The 23480-nt window shown below is 37.5% G+C and overlaps 1 protein-coding gene across 3 annotated transcripts in view; it reads left to right on the forward strand.

The window, feature by feature from the left end:
* The window catches only part of TMC1 (transmembrane channel like 1), a 385896-nt gene that overhangs the window by 307696 nt on the left and 54720 nt on the right, over positions 1-23480 (forward strand). For all 3 annotated transcript variants that reach the window (XM_073806217.1, XM_073806218.1, XM_073806219.1), the window contains 4 exons: positions 2700-2790; positions 4479-4560; positions 16833-16939; positions 19727-19825. In XM_073806217.1, coding sequence (XP_073662318.1) covers positions 2700-2790; positions 4479-4560; positions 16833-16939; positions 19727-19825 — 379 coding nt within the window. The remainder of the gene's footprint in view (positions 1-2699; positions 2791-4478; positions 4561-16832; positions 16940-19726; positions 19826-23480) is intronic.

Below are 23480 nucleotides of genomic sequence, written 5' to 3' on the forward strand. Positions count from 1 at the left end.
ATTCCTGTGTATACTTGGTTTTATGAACTTCAAAATTCTTGATGCCAAATAATTGCTATAACATGATGTATAGGTTCCTAAAACTCTCTACACTATGAAAAATTGGGTAATGAAAACTACAGGGCTTGCAGGAAAAATGGGGATGGGGCACAATATTCAGAAATATTATCAGTGACATATTAAAAAAAGATAGAAATTTAAGAAAACGGTAGCAACATTTTACACATATTTAATGGCTGAGAAATACATAAACACTGCAATAAATATGGCAGTTTACCTTAAAAAAGACCTGAAGTTTGCTTGTGGAAATGACAAAATTGCAGTTTGTGAATTATTGTGAAGCATGGAAGGAGGGTCATTGTAACACCAGCTCTGAATGGATGTGACTTTTCTAACACATGGGGTGCCATGAAGTAGCTGGTTGATGAGGTGTGTGCATTTTGTATATATACTGCTAGGTTTAGATGGATGTGTTTTTTTCTTGTATTCACCCAGTGTTTCTTGTAGATAAAATCACATGTAAGCAAACACAAAATTTGTGTTATGTTCAAATTGTTCCGTAATATAAAACAATCATGTTAGAACAGATTCTTGGTTTCAAAACAAGTGTTACAGTGGAATTGACAGTGTAATAATTCCTTCAACACATTCACATCTATAGTCTCATCTTATTCTCGCCACCACCCCAGCAAGCAGGGAAGCAATTGCCCAATTTTTGTTTGTTTGTTTGAGAATCCTGACCTGTTAAAAGCTACACAGTAACTGAAGGAAACTGTGCCAGAGCTTGCTCAGATGTGTGCGAGTCCTGAGCAAGCAGTCTTTCCTCTGAGAAGTGGGATGCTCCTTAACGTGAGTACAGAGAGTGACAAAAACATAGGCAAAGTTATAGAGACAAATCACAGAGTCTGGGTTAGAACTCAGGTTACTTGATTTTCAGGTTAGATCAGTTCAACATTTTATAAAGTGTCTGCTAAGTACCACACTCACTCCTATCTTATCATCTCTATAATACATAGTTAAAGCTTAACTGTGATAACGGTTTTTTGATTGCATGGATCTAAAAACCCAGCCATGAGAGCTCAGTTTATACTTGTTGATGGGGCTTTATTGAACATTTTAAAATGTGTAGAATGTTCTAGAAACTGTTTTTCAATTAATCTTCACAGCCCAGAAGTCATGTCAAATGTCAGGGTGTTTGACAAGGCCAGCCTAGTAAATCTTCTTCATTTCTAGAAAGCTGTCCTAGTAAGTTTCTGAGAAGACCGAAGGGAAGGGTGCAATCCCAAAGTCTAGGAGTGATTTTTCCTTCAAGCATTAATTGATGTGGAAAATACAATTATTAGATACTCCCTTGTCTCTGTCTATCCAATATGCCATTTAGGTCTATTTCAAGAAGGTTTCAGTTTACTAAACACCTCCTATGGTCAAAGTAGTGTGAGAGATACAAAAAGGACAAGATATTGTCCCTGCCATTAAGGAAATGATGTGGGAAGTCTGTTTGATGACTGAAGAGAATCTTCTCTGTTGTGCTTGTGTTTTTATGGCAGGTCATGGGTGGGTGCACATGCACAGGTGAGTAATGGGGCACCATTTTCTACTTATCAGCTAAGTTAGCAGACGTGGTGTTTTCATCACTGGGTATTGTAAAATCATGAGTTTAGCATTGATACTAAGGAACACAGAAAATCCTTCACCAACTTAAGGATGAAGTTTCATTTTTCACTTTTTAAAGAGTACTTTGTGTGTTGTTTATTTATAGTCATGTGTTGAAGGGGCTTGTCTGTAAAACCACATATTCCAGGGGCCACCCGACTGATGACAGCTTTGTACCTGTAGAACCAATGTCCAGGTTTGGATTATCCCTTGGTTCTCTCGGGTTATGCATTTTATGGCCCTGGAGAGGTCAAGGCAAGCCTGGACTGCCTCTATTTTAAAAATTCTTTTCATATCTCAAACAAACAACAATAGCAAAAATTACTAAAAAGTTTACAAAAGTTGTATATTTAACATGTTCACTTTATCCATTTTGATGAATTAATGCTTTTTACCACAAACACAAAGACACTAATGTGACTACTGTAAATGTACAAATATTTGGGAATAGCGTTAAAGTTTAAATTTGAAGCCCTTTCAGAATGTGAGGCCAAAAAGTATTCCTTTCCTTTTCTCTCTTCCCTCAACCCCATTTGCTTTACGGAGTATGGTTTTTCTGTTTTAAGTCATAATCGCTTTTATGAGATTAAATACCAGATCAATAAGTGTGTTCTATGTCAGTTTGTCCTAAACTTCCTGCCCTATTTTTTTTAAAAAAGCAATCCTTAAAAAAGAAGGAAAGAAAGTATTTTAAAATAAACATTCCGACTGCCAGAATCTGAAGTAAACTTCAGATTCAATTTTATATGTGGTAGAAATGAGAAGAACTAGGGTTCTCTATTTTGACACTCAGCATAAATTCCTTGCTTTTTGATGACTCCAGTGAGACTGAAATATCTCATTCTTTCTGACCAGAATTAAAAAACTTAAACATCCATTACAAGTCCCAAGGTTAGGAAATTCAGCTTACATTCACTTGTTAAGGGTTTGAAAGTGTCTAGAAGAAATCAGGCAGTAGACCTAATAAAATTAAATATCCACTACCTTTATGCTGTATTAATCTCAACCCACCACCACCCACCCCTTATTTTGTTTTATTTCCTCAGGGAAGCAAAAAAATTTGTGAGTGAAAATGAAGGGGCTCTTGGGAAAGGAAAAGGAAAACGGTGGTTTGCATTTAAGATGATGATGGGCAAGGTAAGTATTTTCTTAGCTCAATTTGGTTGGTGCCATTTATGCTCAGTGGAAGCCATGTTGCCCCCGAGTGGTGGTAAAATTGGTTCTGTTCTGAGTGAAAAAAATGTTATACGTTATGTCTATATATAGGTACATATACAGTAGACAAAGAGTATTCTGCGTTACTGAAATTTGGAGAAAGGGATGATTCAGAAAAAAATTGTCCTAAAAGGCTCTTTAAAGGAGTTAAAATGAAAATAAGTCGATAAACATTGATTCATGGCAAAAGACTGACCTGTGTGCTTTTATCACTTCCAAATGTAAAAGGTTGAGCCCCTTTCATTTTCATTCCCTGGGAGTTAAGGGATTCTGGGTCAAGGTTTCTTTCTCAAAATGTGTACAAGTTACACGGCCATATAGCTGTTCTCTACCATGAACATCAACTGTAGATTGGATAGAAAATAAGAAAAAACAAGTGATATGCCAATATAAATATAGATCTTTGGAAAAGATAGAAAAGAAACTAACATTTATTTAGCACTTACTATGTGCCAAGCACTGAATTAAATCCTTCTATAAAAATTAAATCTTTATATAAAAATCTTTCCATATTTAATTCTCACAGCAAAGTAGGTATGTAGGTATTATTATCTCCTCTTTACAAATGTTATACCACCTGAGGCTAAATATATTCCCATAAAGATGGGAGTTTTGTGACTGAAGTTCATATATCTTAAATATGAAATATTTAGATAGATCTGTAATATATATTTATACATCATATATATCATAGATTAGTTTTGTCTGTTTTTACAATTTAAATAAATGGAATCATATAGCATTTATGCTTTTGTTTCTGGCTTCTTTGATGCAATGTTATTTTCATGAGATATGTTCATGTCATGGGAGTTATAGTTCATTTTTATTTATGTGTTGTATCCCATCGTATGAAGATGCTGTAATTTATTTATCCATTCTGTTATAGATGAATATTTGGGTTGTTTCTGGTCTAGGTAATCTTTCAAACTCCAGGCTTGTCTCAAATCTTATTTAGGCTCCCCATGTCTGTCTAGCTCACCCATTATCTCAGCATAATCTGTACATGTGCAAAGTTATCTGCCCCATTCTCATTCTTCTTCTTAGTGGTCCTCTTGATCATGGGTAACCCAACATTGTTGGGTAAAATGGAAGGAAGATCTTTTATAAAAACTAATTTATGATTCTACCTCTACCAGAATGAAAAGTCATAGCACTTACCATCCTGTATAGAAATTACCTGTTTATGTACAGTGTACTTGATCCAGAAGCCCTTCAAGGCAGGAACTATGTCTTATTTATATTTCTTTAATTTCTTCATGCAATGAATATTTAATTAAAAACACACCATTTGCTGATCACCTTATTAGGTGCTAACTCAGTCCCTGCTCTCTTATTGTGTGGTAGAATAAACAGATATTTCTCAGTGGTCAGCATATTTTCTGTAAAACAGAGAGTCAGTAAACATTTTTTAATTAAATTGGTCCAGGGGTAGGTGGGGAACAGGGAGGCAAGTGAAACTAGCATCTCCCCTTTTTACAAAAAGCAATATGTGATGCCAGAGAGATCTTTCCAAGCTCATTGTCATGAGATATTTTGGGATGAGTGTGGGAGATAAACATCTTAACAAACAAGCAGTTGGGTTTTACTGTTGTACTTGGCTTTCTTTTCAGAAATGGGTAAAATTTCTCCGTGATTTTGAGAACTTCAAAGCTGCTTGTGTCCCCTGGGAAAATAAAATCAAGGCAATTGAAAGTAAGTGCTCAATCTCATTAGATGGGGAATGCTGTCCTAGATAAATGTCTCATAAGCTAATCAGATGCCTTTCTCAGTTTCTGAACTATTGGAAAGATTAAAAACAAGAAAACAAACAAATAAAGACATTTTCATGTCCTCTTTGCTCACTGTGAAGATTTGCTAGCACTAACCAATCACAGCACTGGAGACCCCATTCTCCCTTCCTGCATTAGACCAAAATATTTTTTTGACCTTGTTTTTTCTTCTACACATGGAAGTCAGTATAGTGCACAATGACACTGAATCATCATTGGGAAGGCAGAGATTTTAGTTCGGCAATGAACATGACATTGAATGTAGGTACTTTAAATATTATAAATTAACTATATTTCAGTTAAAAAACTCATATACAAACATCAAAAAAAAAGAAAATATATATTCACTTGGATGTTAGACAGTAATCAAAATGAACAATGTCTAAAAACAGTGAAGAAATCTTAAAGTATCATTTTCAAAACTCTGAAGTAGAATAAGCAATAATCATCCAGGAACTCGCTATATGAATATCATATTGTGCCTTCATTTTGTACAATATTCATAGTGTACAGAGAAGGCAGGAGAATGTACTCAATCAAAAACCTATTTAGTATAGGGCTGTAGGCTTCGAATAAGGCAAATAAAAATGTTTAAGTATTGTAAATATGATAGTATGTCATTTCTAAGATAATAAAGAATATAAGGAAAAGGGGATAACATTTAAAATAATTTTGAGCATAATCTTGCCATATTCTGGTTTGTAATAGTTTTGACTAGGATCTGATTTTCTTCCATGCCCCTCCAGATAGCAGGGCAGATTTTCCTGCTGGCTAAATGTTGCGTTGCCTAATTAAAATAGAGGCTCCATAGGGAGATAACACAGCTGATGGATATTTCACTGACAAGATTGGGCACGTTTTAGGAGTGACTATCCCTCAGTCCTCTGTCCCTCATTATCAAATGGCAATGAATTAAAATACATCAGCTCATTAATGGAACTTCCTCACACATATTCCTGTGCCATCCCTTTCTTGCCTTATTTTCCTCCTCAACACTTATCACTATCTAAAGTGCTATATTACTATATCTCAATTAAATTTAATTAAATTTAAAAATAAATTATTAAATAAATAAAATAAATTAAAAATACAGTCATTTCATTTCATTTTGTGTTCATTTCTTCCAATAGACATGAAGGCAGAGATTTTGGTTTGCTCTTTCCCGGATCCCTAGACCTAGAACTTGCTTGGCCCTAATGAATATGTGTTGAATAAAATTAAACAGAAGACATTTTCCAAATGTCTACTATTCTAGGAAATGGAAAAAAGAAATTTAGACACATCAAAAAAAGAACAGTCATCATGAAATTCTTAAGTTTTAACTGTGCAGCTAAAATATGGTACCTTGAGAGCCATTGTGAAACAGAAGGCCCTTTAGAGCATTAAGATCCTGATACAATGTGTGTTGAAAGAAGTCTGGATTTTTTTCTTGCTTTGCTACAGATTTGCTGTTTGACTCTGAGCCAGCCATTTAATCCCTCTGAGCCTCAGTCTACTATTTATGAAATGATAAGGATGAATCTTGATCAGTTATGAGATGTATCCCAAGAAATTTGTAATTAATGATAGCTAAAATATATACAATTTGCAAATCATTTATTTTTAAAGTACACTAGAGCAGGTTCCAGTCTATCTCAATAGCAATGTCATGGTCACTTGTGTTGCAATAGCCTATCTTGAGTGGAATAGAAACAAATGGAATTATTTTTATTGCCAGAAGTTGCACATAGGAATGAGTTACACATATGACCATAATTTATCATGTGTGTCACAGTGAGAAAAACATATTGAGAGCTACTCAATAATACTTTCAGTTATCTTCCCTCCTCCCCTCTTCCCTCAGAAATTTGGAGCAGTCAACCTGGACAGTTCAAACAAATGTGGATTATTTTCCACATTTATTTTTTGATTAGGTTGTCTTGATATTTTTCACTTTTCGTGGTGCTTTTTGCCTCACTGTGGAGAATTGACACTTATTTTCTATTCTATCAACAATCACCATAACAACCATTTATTGAGTGCCACTCAGAAACCCTACAAACATTATTTCATTTAATCTTTTACATGCCGGCATTGTGCATATTAGCTTTCTGTTTTAGAGTTGTGGTCAATAACTGTCCCAGAATAAGTTAGCAGAGGAGCCAAGATAAAAGGTGAAGTCTGTCTGGGCCAAAGCTTGCCATTTTCTCAGTGTAGTGTGCTGATTTTTGCTCTGAAGAAGATTTTATAAACTTTTTCTTTTGCACCGGGTCCTAGAGAAGATTAGACCAGGACAATGGCATGATAAGCAATTACAAATTTCCTTGATAGTTATCCTATTTGGGGAACTATTTCCCACCTTCTCATGTATTTATTTTTCAATGAGTTATTTATTTAATTATATATTTCATATTCTATAAGATACGTAATGTATTAAGCTCTTAATGATAATCATAAGTGCACTGTATACTTTTGGATATTGCATTAGTTGAAAAGTATGAAACCTATCTAAGAGTAAATTAGCAGAGTCTTTGGATTGGACTGACCATCTCACAGAAAGTACCTTACCACAGGTAGGGAAAGAGTGTGTCTGTGGTGGTCTTTCAAGCTGAACTGAATGAAAGGTGGAAAGAAATGGGACATGCAATCAGTTTATGAAAGGTTGAGGTCTTCTTGTCCCTTTCTGGCTCTATAGTTTGGGCAATGCTTTGATATTTAGGGCTCTCTATTTCCACATTTGGCTTTCCCACAAAATTTAGTTACAATCAGTCCATGTAAGCGTGTGAAGTTCTTTGCTTTATACTCTTGAGTTATAAGTTATTGAAACAGTTAAATGGAAAATAGACTTATACTAAGAGAGACCTGAATAATTTACCTTCTCTGCAAATTTTTTTTCAGAAAAAAGTAGGTTAAGCATGTACCCTATTTATAATATTTATACTTTATATTATAAAACTAATATAAATGCTTTTCTCTTAAAGAAATGGCCATTTAATCTTATAAAAGTTTCAGAAATGTTATTATATTCCTTTTAAAGGTCAGAATCATCTAACATAATATCTCATTTAATCTTCTGAATAAGCTTGATGTGATTGATTAATTGATTGAGCAAATACTCACTGAGTGCCTACCATTTATTAGGCATGTTTCTCAGCACTGGGGATGCAATACTGACAAAGACAGGCAAGGGTCGATCTTACATTCAAATGTGTTGATATGTGTGTGCGTGGGTGGAGAGACAGTTCATAAAACACAAGCAGATAAATAATGAAGATGATTATGGACTGTGGTAAGTGGCAAAGAGAAGCACTGTCTTCGTGTTCCCCTCCCAAAAGTCTTTCTGCCATGCTCTCACTCACTGCTCCATCTCTAAATAAATACTAACCAAATATTTTCTAAATTTGGTTTTGAAGGAGTCCCAAATTACCAGCCTTCATTAAGTTTCCACAAAGCTCTGTCCCGTACTTGGCAGAATCACAAGAGGAACTCAAGTCTAAAACTCATGCTGTTTCCATTTTGATTCCAGTAGGACCTGGATCCCTATACTAGTGTGGACCAGGTACTCACCTGATGACTCCCAACTTTTTTTCATATAAAAAATAGCTTTGATAATTCTTGTCATGGAGGAATTCTGGAGGTTCTACATCACATGGTGATGCTGTGGAGTTTTACTATCATGCCAGCCTTGTAAAAGGCCTAGAACCACGTGGTTACCTGCAGAGATGCACCTTATTAACCACGTTGCATTGCATATTTTGCTAAAGAAGCTGTGCATTTGTGCTCCCTGGAGTACAAGTATAATATATACCTACTGTGACTCCAGCATTACTGTTAAAACCATGGATTAAATCATTAAATGTCTTTCAAGCTGGAGATTACAAGTCTTTCTAAGAATCAAAATCTGCTTCTTCCTAATAGTAAACTACAGCATCAAAGGTGTGATAGACCTCTTCTTTTTTTAGACCAGAAGTAGCTTTAGACAGACAATCTTAAGCACAGAGTTTAAACTGCATGTTTCCCTGCTGGCCTAAAGGCACCAGAAAATATAAATTAAATTTGCCACATTTAATTCCCTATCCCCAGACCAGTTTGAAAGAAACTGTGCTTTGAATCCTAGCCTAACAAGACGGTATTTATATTGTACTTTACAGCAGGTGATTTAACTGGTCTTTTCCCATTTAGAAATGTTCATTATTTATCTGCTTGTCTTATTACCCATCTGTTCAAGAGGAAATTATACATGATGACAGACTACAAATTACTCTGCCTTAATAATAAATAACCAGAGGGAGAGATGAAACTTTAACATTAATTTAAAGGAAACACAGAAAATTCAGGAATAAGAATATTACATAAGCTTTAGGCCTCACTTTAATAAATACCAAAGACTTTTCATATATTAATAATTAACTAATGAAATAGCATTTATTAGTTAGATTAAAGAGAAAAGGAATTGGTCATTTATGGGCACAATCCAAATTTGTGAATTTGACCAGCCTTAGCTGATTGATGGATATTATCTGTATCTATTCTTTCACACACACATTCATTGCCTATTTATTCTATATAGCATAGTTGTTTTTGTTTGTTTGTTTGTTTGTTTTGCGGTACGCGGGCCTCTCACTGTTGTGGCCTCTGCCGTTGCGGAGCACAGGCTCCAGACGCGCAGGCTCAGCGGCCATGTTTCACGGGCCCAGCCGCTCCGCGGCATGTGGGATCTTCCCGGACCGGGGCACGAACCCGTGTCCCCTGCATCAGCAGGCAGACTCTAAAACACTGCACCACCAGGGAAGCCTGCATAGTTTTCTTTTTAAAAAATGAATTTAACTATGATTATACTTGAGGAGCAATAGAGCACTGTGAATAAGAGAAATCAAGATTTGGAGTCAGACACCTATAGATCAAAATTATCTGATTTAGAACTCTGGCTCCATCATTTACTATCTACGTAACTATCAATACATATGTAACCCTGGCTCCATCATCTACCAGGTGTGTAACCTATGGAATTTAGTCTCTTGTAAAATGGGAGTACAATAGATTCCCCTGGCAGGGATTTGATGATGATTAAATGAATTAATTAATATGCAGAGATCAAATAGGTATCTGGAACAAAGATTCATTAAATTTTAGCTATTATTATTATTAATCAAGTCTTGGATCAGTCAACTGCTGTGTTTAAGCTTTTGATTCCCCATCCACACAGTAGGACTAATAATTCTTAACCTTATCAGGTTGTCAAGGTAGTAAAACGAGTTGATGCTGATAACGTTCTTAGTATATGTAATTGACCATCACAATATGTTAGCTACTATTATTATTACTCCTCATTATTGTTCTTTACAAGAGTAAATCAGTTTTATTTGAGAGACTAAGCACATGGAAATGACCATTCTTTTTAATTATGCTCTTTTAGGTACACTATAGAAGGGTTTCTTTTTTTAGGAAATGCCTGTTCCAGTCAACAATCTCTAGGAGGATAGAACTGCTAGGATAAATGAACATGAAGAGGGAAAACGCCTTCTTTTTCATTTTTGTGTTGAGAAAGGGAAAGGGCATATGGAGCTTTGATGTCAACTGGTTGATTGGTTTTCTCTCCTTTATGATCTTTGATCTTTGTTTGTTTTGTTACTGTTCTTTCCCCTTCTGCCACTGGTAGGTGTCATGCAGAAGGAACATTGTCTTCTGGATACTTTGGTCTCTTTGACCTGTGTCTAGGTCTTTCCTACAATCACTCTGGTTTTAATGAAATCTGTTTTCTTGCAATTCATTTCTTTATACCTAGGATTTTGTAAAGAAAAGCCTCAGCTGTCACTTCTCTACTTCCAAATAAAATTGTTGTGAAGCCACTGTTAAGTCTAAAAACTGGAATTTGGAGTCTAAACTTTTTCACCCATTATGAATATGGATTATACATAGGGTAGGGGGTACTTTCTGAAACATTTTTTTTTATTATTGGAGTATAGTTGCTTTACAATGTTGTGTTAGTTTCTGCTGTACAGCAAAGTGAATCAGCTATACGTATACATATATCCCCTCCTTTCTGGATTTCTACAGAGTGAAGTAAGTCAGAAAGAGAAAAACAAATATTGTATATTACCGCATATATGTGGAATCTAGAAAAGTGATACGGATGAACCTATTTGCAAAGCAGAAATAGGGACACAGACGTAGAGAACAAACATATAGACACCAAGTGGGGGAAAGAGGGTGGAATGAATTGGGATATTGGGACTGACATATATACACCACTATGTATAAAATAGATAACTAATGAGAACATACTGTATAGCACAGGGAACTCTACTCAATGCTCTGTGGTGACCTAAATGGGAAGGAAATCCAAAAAGGAGGGGATATATGTATACGTATAGCTGAAACATTTTAATTTGCTTCTCTTTTTTGCTTTTAGGTATATTTATACTCTGCCCTCATTTGCCAGGGGTTGTGTATGAGGGACTGGGAAAGGGTGGGCCATGGTGCTAATTAAAAGAGCAAAAGTGTAAAAAGCCAGTAAGGAAGGAAGGGAAGAAGGAAGGATGGAAGTAAGGGAAGGGTGGGTCAGTATCCTGTGCTCGGAACTCTATACCAGAGGGTTTCACGAGTGTTTCCAGGGAAAAGCTTGCCCTGGATACCTAAAGATGAATGTTGTTGATGAACAACTGGAATGACTAACAAGCTGGAAGTCCACTGCCTTCAATAAAACATGACGAGTGAACCTGGCTGAGGCAGCCCTCGGGTAGTTGATACCAGAGAACATAGATAAGGGCCATGAAATGATATGAAATCACTGGGAGCCAGGTGGATGATCATATGTCCTGGGAGAGGAGGATCTGCTTCAGCATTTCTGCACACAGACCAGTGCATCTGGTTACAACACGTGGGGGGCGTGTTTTTCAATATCACACACTTTTAGAAATCTTGTAGAACTCTGAACCCCTCTACAAAGTGAAACGAATTCCAAATACTCAGACTTAAAAGTAACTGACATCTTTCAAAATGTCCAATTAGACATTGAATTCCTTTTAGGTGTCTGTAAAAACTGCCACAGTACGGGGTGGGTGGGGGTGGGTAGAGATTTCTAACTCTTACCTCTTAGTAATGGTAACTGAGTTTTAGCTAGGTACATGATAGCACAGTTTAAAGACTCTATCTCCTGGCCTCCCTTGGTAAGTTGTGGTCATGTAACACAGTTCAATGGGATGTTAGCAGAAGTGATGTGTTCAAAGTCCAGTTTATGCCCTTAAAAGAAAGGATTTGCCTTCCACTGCTTTCCCCTCTTTCCCACTGGCTATCATATGAATATAATGGAATGAGCTGGAACAGCTATTTTAAACCACAAGATGAAAGCTGCATGTAGAGAATTTCACAGCAAGAAGACTGTAGGAGGCTAAGTCCCAGATACCATAGACCTACCATATCAGCCGTGTCATAGTTACACTCAATCTGAAACATGAGAGAGAAGAAGCCTTCTATTTTATCTTCTTTTTGTTTTTATATTTTTATAGTTGCATTGAGGTATAATCAACAAAAACAAATTGCACATATTTATGTATACAATTTGATAACTAGGGGCATGTGTATACACACATGAAACCATACAATCAGGAAACAGAACACACATTCCCCTCACAAAAGTTTCCTTGTGCCCCTTTGTAACATATCCCTCCATGACCACCACCATCCCCAATCAACCAGCAATCTGCTTTCTGTCACTGTAGATTGCATTTTCTAGAATTTTGTACAAATATTTTTATGGAGTATGCATTTTTTGCCTGGCTGTTTCATTTATAATTATTTTGAGACTTATCCATGCTTTTGCATATATCATTAGTTTGTTTTTATTAGTAGTATTCTATTGTATGTATATGCCACAATTTGCTTATCCATTATGGACTTGTGAGTTGTTTCCAGTTTAGCTTTGGGCTATTACAAACAAAGCGGCTATGAATATTTGTGTACAAGTCTTGGGTTAAGACATGCTTTTATTTCTCTTGCGTAAATAACTAGAAGTAGAAAAGCTGGTCTACTACTATGGTATGTGTTATGTTTAACATTTTAAGACACTGCCAAACTGTTTTCCAAAGTGGTTGACCTAATTTCCATTTCCATCAATAGTGAAAGAGAGAGTTCTAGCTGCTTCACATCCTCAGCAGCATATGGTATGATCAGTCTTTATTTCAGCCGTTCTAGTAGGCGTGTAGTTGATTTTCATTTCCCTGGTGACTAATGACATTGTGCATCTTTTCAGGTGCTTATTTTCCATTTATAGAACTTCTTAGGTGAAGTGTTTTTTCAAAATTTTTGTGCATTGTTTATTAAAATGTTAGTCTTCTTATTGAGTTGTAAGAGTTTTTTGTATATTATAGACCCAAATACTTTGTCAGATATATGTTCACATATCTTTTCTCCCATGCTGTAACTTACCTTTTATTTATCAGAATCTTTGGAAAAGTGAAAGATATTAATTATGATAAGGTGCAATTTAAGGATTTTTAAAATCTAATAGCATGTACTTTTGGGGGTCCTTTTTTTTTTTTTTTTTTGCAGTACGCGGGCCTCTCACTGCTGCGGCCTCTCCCGGACGCGCAGGCCCAGCGGCCATGCCTCACGGGCCCAGCCGCTCCGCGGCATGCGGGATCCTCCCGGGTCGGGGCACGAACCCGCGTCCCCCGCATCGGCAGGCGGACTCTCAACCACAGCGCCACCAGGGAAGCCCATGGGGTCCTATTTTTAAAAAACCTTTGCCAAACCCAAGGTGACCAAGATGTTATGCTGTGTTTTCTCCTAGAGTTTTATAGTTTTAACTCTTAAATACTTAAGTCTATGACACATTTTGAGTTAATTTTTGTAAATGGTATGAGGTAAGAGTGGAGAGTTTTCATTTATTTTTGTTTTATTTTATTTTACATATGGGTATTTAATTGTTCCAGCATCATTGTTGAAAAGATTATTTTCACCATTGAATTGCTTTGGCACTTTTGTAAAAAGAAATCAATTGATTATATATGTGTAGGGCCATTTCTGAATTCCTATTCTGTTCCATTGATCTATGTTTATCTTTATGTCAATATCATACTCTGATTACTTTAGCTTGTGGTAAGTTTTGAAATCAGGTAGTATAAATCCTCCAATTTTGCTTGTTTTTCAAGGTTTTTCTGGCTATTCTTGGCATTTTCTTACAAATTTTATGATCAGTTTATCATTTTATAGAAACTACCTTCTGAAATTTTGATTGGAATTGCCTTGAATCTATAGGTAAATTTGGAAATGATTGCCATCTTAACAATATTGAGTCTTTTGTTATGTGAACACAGTATAATCTCTCCATTTATTTAGGTCTTTTAAAATGTCTCTCAACAATGTTTTACAGTTTTCAGTGTACAAATTTTGTGCATATTTTATCAACTTTATCCCTATTTCATATTTTTGATGATATTGTAAGTTGTATTGTCTTTTAACTTCCATTTTTGATTATTCATCGCTAGTGTACAGAAGTGTTATTTATTTTCAAAATTTAACATTGTATCCCATAACCTTGCTAAACTCACTGGTTAGTTTCAATAGCTTATTAAAAATTCTTTAGGGGCTTCCCTGGTGGCGCAGTGGTTGAGAGTCCGCCTGCCGATGCAGGGGACATGGGTTCATGCCCCGGTCCAGGAGGATCCCACATGCCGTGGAGCAGCTGGGCCCATGAGCCGTGGCCACTGGGCTTGCGTGTCCAGGGCCTGTGCTCCGTGGCAGGAGGGGCCACAGCAGTGAGAGGCCCGCATACCACAAAAAAAAAAAAAAAAAAAAAAATTCTTTAGGATTTTCTACATAGACAATGAAGTCATCTATGATTAAAGAAAGTTTTATTTCTTTAAAAACAAAACCAAAAACTACCACAGTGTTATGAGAATAAGTAAGTGGTACCTAAAGAGTGAGCTAAGTCCTGGAAATAGAGGTCTGACTCTCATGTGAGCTTGGTCTCATCTTCGTAAGTGGAGGCTGAAATTTGCTCCACATGAACCTCCCTCTTCCTGTAATAATGCTCTTCCATCAGTAATGCTTCAAAAGCTAGAGGCCTCAAGAAAACCAATGGTCCCCAGGAGATGTTTTGCTAAATGAGTCAGGACAAAGGGCCTGATGCAGTGGGTAGCTGAGAATGTTCACTGATTCTTCTTGGGCAACTGAAAATGAAAACTGGGAAGACTGGGAAAACTAGCAACTTGATGTTGAATCTTAAGTGATTATCAAAGAAACTTGGCTTTTGTTAATCTATGAGATCTCAACCTGAGACTCAAATTCCGGTTTTTTCTTCCTCTTCCATTCTCTGATTTAAGAGAATGTTTTTGTTTTTGGACTCAGTCAATAAAAATTGCACAGATCATTTCACTTTCCCTGGGGTGAGTGCGAGCTGACAACACATTCTTGCCTATGCCCTCCAAATTCATTCCCCAGACCTGAAGTGACTGTTTAAAGGTCAAGTTCCCCTGCCCCACCCCCACTGCTTAACACCTGTCAATGACTTCATCTCATTTAACATAAAATTCTCACTTTTTACCTTTCCCTAAGAGACCCCACACACTGTGGTTTGGTTTCTTTCTTCATCCGTATCCATCACCACTTTCCTTTGTTCATTGTGCTCCAACCAGACAGCCCTTAGGTTTGTCCCTCAATTGTCCTGAGCTCTTGCTTCCCTCACGATATTTGTTCCTGCTCTTTCCTCTGCTTGAGCTGCTCTTCCCCAGCTCTGGGCTTTGCTGCCTGTTCCTTCAACTTCAGATCTGTGCTCAGATGTTACCTCTCTGGGATACCTTCCTTGACAAGCCTACCTAAAGCAACCCCTCTCATAATTTTACCTTCTTCCCTCTAGGACTGACCTGGCTAAATTATTATATATACTTTTATAATAATATGATTATATGTAATATGATATATATTATGTATAAATATATAATACATATGTCATATACATATATAATACACACCTATATGATATATATCATATATAACATACATATATACTATGTGATACTCATAATATATACATGTAATAGATGATATATAATATTACATATATCAAACGTACATATAATGTAATATAATATGTATTATGATAAATGTATATTTCTTTATTTCTTTTAAAATTATTGCATATTTGTTGTTCCCACATCTCACTAAAACGTAAGTTGCATTAGGGCAGCAACCTGTCTCTGATATTGTGTTTCACATCTAAGATAATTCCTGGCAGAAGATAAATATGTGAAGAGTAAATGGACTTCGGCTTCTATACTACCTGTGAAATGCCATTTACACAGGAGAACAGCACAGGATGGTGTATAGGATAACCGTCCATAAGAGATGTGGTAAACTTTTTTGAGAAGAACATTGTTGCTTGAGAAAAAGGAGGAAGAAGTTCAGTAACTATCAAAATAATTAGAATGATGCTAACTACTGGCCAGGCATTGTAGTAACTGTAATAGGGAAGAACCTTTGAATTCTATTACAGTAATCACTAAAGGGATGTTACCTATAAGCTTAAATTATACATAATGGCCCATTTGGGGGAACCCTGCCTTCCAGGTAATGAGCACTAAGCTAAAATACCTTTGTTTAGCTCATGGGAGACATCCTGACCAGGCCCACCTGTGAATGACTGCAGGAAGGGAGAAATGAACACATCCTCTTCGGAGGCTGGATGGAACCGGGAAATGTTTGGCTTTACTCCCTCCCCTTGTCGTATTAAAGAAGCCTGAATTCTAACTCAGGCAAGATGGTTCTTTGGGGCATGACTTCACCATCTTCTCGGTCTGCTGGCTTTCCGAATAAAGTCGTTATTCCTTGCCCCAACACCTCATCTCTCGATTTATTGGCCTGTCCTGCAGCGAGCGGTAGGAGCTTGGACTCGGTGACATAACCACTTTATATACCTTTGTTCACTTAACTGTGTTAACTCAAAGAATAAGATGGGCTCTTCAAATAGCAATCCTAGCTGCCAAGCAAAACGCAGCTTTCTCTTGGATGGATTCTAAAGATGTAGTCATTCTACACAGCTACCTCTACTTCCATCATGTTAACATTTTCTCCTTCTGGATAGAAAAAGAAAATGCTAGAGCCTGTAAAGAAAAGAACCCGTGTGTTGCAATGAGAAGACTTATTTTGAAAAGCACCAAGACGTGGCTTTTGTCTTGTTTTGACCTTTCTTCCAAACTTTTATTTTCTTTTGAATAGGTCAGTTTGGCTCATCAGTGGCCTCATACTTCCTCTTCATGAGATGGATGTATGGAGTAAATATGGTTCTCTTTATCCTGACGTTCAGCCTTATCATGTTGCCAGAGGTAAGATTCTGACTTCCAGTTTACAAAACATGCTGAAACAAGCTTCTTCTGCAATCACTCTACTAAAAAAAACTCTTTTCCTTAAGAGTAAGATGACTATCTAGCCACCTACGCTCTTAGAGTCATAGTATTTGTAACCAGGTTAATCTTCAAAATGGTGCCCACGAGCCGCAGGTCCTAATCCTTCTCCAAAGGGTACGTGAGCCTCCTGAAATCATATATGAAATGTGTGTATTGTGTATGTTGAAATGAATATTTCTCTGTGGAAAGATTCCCAAGGTGGTCCCTGTGCACAAATATTAATTGCTCAAGAGGAAGACTTTGACATCTTGGGAGTTCATTTATTTTGCCAAGTTTGCTTTGAAAGAGACATTACTTAATGCAACTCAAGGCATCCAGCTTTTCTATCTGAAGAAACACAAAGTGAGCAAATTTTTCCAGGTATAAAATAAGATACCCCCCCCCTCCCCGCCCCATTCCATGGGTCTCTTAAGACCAAGGTCAGTGAGGAGAGTAAAACTGATAGTGGGTCCAGATTGCAGAAGAAGACAAAGCTCTGAGCTGGGGTCGGGGGAGGGGGGAGATTCAATTAACTCAGACCAAGAAGCAACACTGAGGTTGTGGACTTACCCATGAGAAGTTAAATGACTCTGACTTCTTTGGATGCTATCATACAGAAGTTGGGAGGCTTTGTTTAACCTACAAAGGACCTTTCCAGGTACCAGTGTTTCAAAGCCAATGTATTTAATACAGCATTGGCAACAGCCAAAACTAATTGTTTTGAGTGACTTTTTATCCCCATCTTTTAAAATCAAGGCCAGCTTTTATATCAAGCCTCCCCACAAGCATAATACTAATACTACTAGTGCCTTACATGCATAATGAGTTTCAGCTTTTAACAATGCAAAGCACTTACACTTTCTTTTACTTACTGAGCTTCACAACAAATTTATAAAGTAGACTATAGAAGAGTTTTTCTTTCTCCATTTAAAAAAACATGGAAACTGAATCACATAATGCTTATTAGACTTAGCTAATACCACAGGGTGAGGTTTTTTTTTAAGCTGATCCGGGACGAGGACCCATGATTCTTCTTTTGTAACAAGATTTTGCACCTTATTTTGCTAGTTTTATAATCTTTGAGCTAATTCTGGGGGTTCTATGGCTATCTGGCTCGTAGAAGACAGTAGACATAGATCAGAAATCCTCAGACTCCTAAGGTCATAAGTAGAGTCCATCTCCTAAGCAGAACTTTCAGGCAATGCAGCACAGTGTATGTGTTCATCTATTTCAAGTTAACAACGGCTTTGTTTTTGCTCATCTCTCTAAGGAAATCTGAAACTCCATCACCAGCTACTTTGATGCTCTTCAGTGTCAGATGCAGGGTATACGCGGAGCTTTATCAGCTGCATTTACTCTTTCCCTGCCACAGCATGCTGCTTCCTTGTGGAGGAAATGAAAGGTTGTAGCGAATTCAGTCTAACTTTAGGAAATTGCAGATGCCTAATGTGTAGTGGAGGGAGCTAATATGCGTTCCATTAGGTGTATTCCTAGAACTAGGAAGTGTATTGGTTTGGGATGCTTTTTACAGGTTGTGTTAGGTGTTGAGGTGTATCCTGTTTTCTGGGCATTGATTACGACTCCAGCAAATGAACAAAAGAGGTTGGACTCCCTGCATGCTAACTTTATAGAACCAGCAGAGGGCAGGACTCGTCATCTCCTGCCAACAATGCTACATTTTTCAGGGGCCTCCACCCAGCAGCCTCACTCAGCATTCCTCTGATGCATTTGCCCTTTTGCCCAAAGTTCCTGTGTCACTGTACAAACTGGAGACCCTGGTCTTCTCCGTTTTCTGTGGCCTCCAACTCTGGGGAAAGATAGTCTGAGTAGAACCCACCCTCTGTTCTGTTCAGTCTCAGGAAGCCAGAGGGGCTGCTGTGGAAGCCATGCAGTTTGTGTGGAGAGAAGGAGCAGGGGCTGATTTGCAGCCCTTGCCTAGTCAAGTTCTGCACCCAAATTTCCATCCACATTTATCCTCCTCCCTTGGCCCCAGCCCCAGGGAAGGGATGTTTTCATGTCTCACAAGAAGCAGCATCTGCTTGGCCAACCGTGTGTCTGCCCTGGGGCTAGAGGGGTGGGTTTTTTTTTTTTCCAGTTTTCAGTAGTGCTCCTAGTATGACCCTACTCTTGTCCCGTCTCTGGCTGGCTCTGCCCTTAATCATATCTCTTTAATCTGGTAGCACAAGATCGGGGAGGTAAACCTGAATCAGTGGTGAAGCAGATATGACAGTCAGGGTATAGTCTTCCCGCCTAGTTGACACCCTCTAATGGTATGAGTGATGCTCTTTACTCCTCTCTTCCTTCACATGAAGGAGAGACTCTCCCTCCACCCCACCCCTGAGGGGTATTCCCATATGAAGAAGTGCTTAGTACAGTTTTCTTGAACACTATAATCCCCAAAAGGCCACCTCTCTCCTTTCCAGACCTCCTAAATGAGACCAGTTTAGAGGTGGTGGTGGGTAGTTGGGTTCCAGCAAGCCCTGAGCAACGTGGTTGGCTCCACTGCTGGTGGTCTGCGGAAGTCAGAATGCAGGGTCCTTAGCATTCCCTTTGTGCTTAACTCTGGATTTCGTAGTCGATTCCCAGAAAATGGGACCCCACATAGAGACCCACAGAGTCCCCATGAAAAAGTTTCAGAAGTGCTTTTAAACAAAACTGTTTGTGATCACATGTGTGCCTCAGACTTTGTTTCCAATTGTTAACTGCTTTCTTTGTTTCTCCATGTAGTACCTCTGGGGTTTGCCATATGGCAGTTTACCTAGGAAAACGGTTCCCAGAGCTGAAGAGGCATCAGCAGCCAACTTTGGTGTGTTGTATGACTTCAATGTAAGTGATTCCACACAGCTGTGTTCATAAGAGGACAGATTTTTCCATATTCTGAAACTCCGTGGCCTCCTCTTCTGAGGCCAGATGAAGGTCTGAGAGAGATGTCTCTGCCCGCTTAAAAAAAAAAAAAAGAAAAAACAAAAAAAGAAAGAAAAAGTAAATAGGGTTTGGGAATGTGATAATATGATTAAATGGGAATATAGACTATTAAATGAAGGTGAGCTCAGAGTTCAAAGACTTCACGTGAATATTATTATCTCTGACTTTGAAAAAGGACAAAGGAAGAGTTTGCAAATGTGCTTTTTGGAAAATCTTGTTGAATTCTTCGGGCTTTGATATTTCATATTAACTTCTTCACCTCCTAAACAAATCTATTTAGCATTACTGAATAGTCAATACTAAATAAAGCTAAATAGTAAGTACTAAACAATACTAAATTCTAACTTCTGTATAATATGAAAATAAGCATCACTTGATCGTGGTACCCAAATGAGCGTTATTCCATGGTAGCACTAGAATGAATATTACACTTCGAGCTCCCCTAGGTGGGGATTATTGTCATGGCAGGGACTCATTTCTGCCCATTGAAAAATCATTTTGGAGTGTGATTCAATTCTGTGACAACAATTCAATTCCACACATTCTTTTTAAAATACTGACCAGATTAGAGATGTTTGGAAATGTATAGGATGAGAAAGTAGCACAGTGGAGATTGGGGAATTAGTAATTCAGGAATTTTTAAAAAGTAGAAAATGAGAATAAAATTTTATGTAGACCGGGGAATGAAGGAAGGAGAGAGACAATAAAGTCTTCAGGTTTATAGAATTAATATGCATATATTTCACAGATGTTTTGAATTCTACCCTCAACCTCTCTAAATCGTGAGCTTCCTAAAGAGCAGCTTACATCTGCTGCATCTTCTTTGAAGCCCTTAACATAATAATCAACCAATAGAGGCTTAATGAATCTTGTTGACTGGGAATCCTGAGCAAGGGGGAGGATTTGTAGAGCATTGAGATAAGAACCAAAGAAATTTATGTGAGCAGTACCAGCAAATGTAAACTTTAGGAAAGGTTCTCAGGCTCTGAGTAAACAAGGCAGCTATAGAATAAGCATAAGGCAGAGCGGCAGCCCCAACTTGGTGGCCTTTGGAATCTTAAATCACACCCGTCAGTTGGAATTTTCATTTCCAGTCAACATTTATTTATGGAATATAAACAGGCACTGGTTTTACAAAGATGAATGTGACATGGCTCTTGACTTCAAGGTAGTCATGACAGTAGATGAAAGATGCATAGGCAACTAGTATACAGTGTGTTCCACACTTAGTAAAACGATGGGAAAAAAAAAATACTGGGGAGCCCTGAGGAAGCGGTTGTCAATTTTGCTAGGGTGTCTGGGTTTCAGAGTGGAGATAGCCTCTGAGTTAGATTTTACTTCTTTTATTTCTTCTTTCTATCACTTCATCTTCTTCCGTCTCTCTATCTTTATCTCTCTCTCCTTCCCCCCATTTACATTTCAAATAATTTATTACTATGTACCCCCCACACTATTTTTATTTCTCATTCTCTTCCTCTGAATAGTTAAATAATAAGCTTCCAGTCTGGTTAATAAGGAAAAGAACTAATAATATTATTGGCATCTTCTGTTGTTTTAGTCATATCAGAGAAAGGAAGAACTAAAAATATGAACAAAAGGCCTTTTGGCTTTTAAACATATTTTTGAAGTTTCTACACTTATAAATTTGTCAAGTAACTGAAATAAAAAGTTTTGCAAACAGTGTCCCTTTGAGATTTTAAAGGTATTAATAACTTGAGGAAGACAAAGAGGAAGGTGGCACTAAGAGGGCTGCTAAGGGGTGTACCAGAAGGTCTAGGAGGTGAATACAGGAGGAAACTAGGGGAAAGGTTTGGGCAGTGAGTGTGCTCACCAAGATTTTATTATTGCCCTCGACAGCTCTCATGTCCAGTTTGGTGAAATACTATTTACAATGGATAGAAGAAGATGGAAACAGGAGTATCCTATGATACTCACTTTCCTTTATAACTCTAGGCCAGCCTAGAAATTATTCTAAGACAATGAGAGATTATTAAAAGGTCAAGAAAGAGTCATTAAAGTGATATTATTCACTTATTTCTTTTTTAATTTTTCTGTGTACTGTGATCACTCGATTATTTGACATATCACAAAATAAGAGTTTTAAGAGAGTGCCCTTAGATCTTCTATCCCATGTCCCACATTATAAAGTTAGGGAAACTTTGAGTCTCAGAATCATTTTTTAAGGTCTTATGGCTAATAAAAACCTCCTAATCTAGTGTTCTTTCTATGTCTTGTATCACATCAGTAATTTTTCTGTCATAATTTCCAACATCCTTCTCACTGACAGTTTCTGGAACACAGGCTGACTCCATTTAATGCTGTATCTCACAAGGGGAGAAGGGGTTGAAGCAGTTGGATCCCATTTCCACCTTTCATAATAAACATGCAATTCCTAAATTAGCTTCTCAAATAGAAAGTTTTAGTATTTACCCTTTTGCCTGAATTCTTTACTTGCTTCTTAGAACAATTACCTCATAGAGATGCCCACTCTGTATTATAAGATGATCTAAACGGACAGCCCAGTATTTCATCTATCACAGCACCATGGAGGAAGCCATTGTCCAGATGTCCTTGAGATCCCTGGAAACTCAGAATTCTGTACTTCCAAAGAGCCCAGAGATGCCAGAGAAAAAGACATGTTTCAGGCCCAGGGTAGAGATGACTGGTGCCTAAATGATCTAATTGGAACATGAGCTGGTTTTTTGCATCTAAGAAGATTAATGTACCAGCTTAGCTAAGCAATGCCATATAGATGCTGGTGAAGAGAAGCAGAATCAATTTATAGGACACTGTAAAATAGATGCAAGCATGACCTCTTGTGGTAGAAGAGCCTATAGGTTGGGAAGGATCAGAAAACCTTTGGGCTGTAGGTGACAAGGTTGTGCAGGGGGAGCTGCTTCTCTGTTGAGTTCATATTAGAACCTTGGAACTTCTCTCTGGACCTCCTCCCCTGGAAGTATCCCCTTGGAGCTCAGTGCTCTGTCACCTATAAGCATGTATCATAATTCATCCAAATTCCCTTTAATTAATAGCAGACAAGTACCATGTGATATATGCAAGGTCAGCCAGTCTTATGGCCTCTCAAGGTCACCATTTACAAAGCACCATATTATTTATTTATTTATTTTTAATTGAATACCTAGGGATGGGTCTTACTGAACAGGAAGAGAGTATGTTTTATTAAAATAATAAGAAATAGGGAGATTGTCTAATGTGCATGTTATGAATCAAATTGGCAGAAGTAGTATTATTTGAAGCAGTAGAATTAGAATGAGTTTAAGCCAGTAAGAAGAGCATGTCTTTCAGATGAATGGATAAAGCAGATGTGGCACATATATACAATGGAATATTACTCAGCCATAAAAAGAAACAAAATTGAGTTATTTGTAGTGAGGTGGATGGACCTAGAGTCTGTCATACAGAGTGAAGTAAGTCAGAAAGAGAAAAGCAAATACCGTATGCTAACGCATGTATATGGAATCTAAAAAAAAAAAAAATGCTACTGATGAACCTAGTGGTGAGGCAGTAGTAAAGATGTAGACATAGAGAATGGACT

The sequence above is a fragment of the Tursiops truncatus genome, chromosome 6, assembly GCF_011762595.2.
Source record: "Tursiops truncatus isolate mTurTru1 chromosome 6, mTurTru1.mat.Y, whole genome shotgun sequence".
Lineage (NCBI taxonomy): Eukaryota > Metazoa > Chordata > Mammalia > Artiodactyla > Delphinidae > Tursiops > Tursiops truncatus.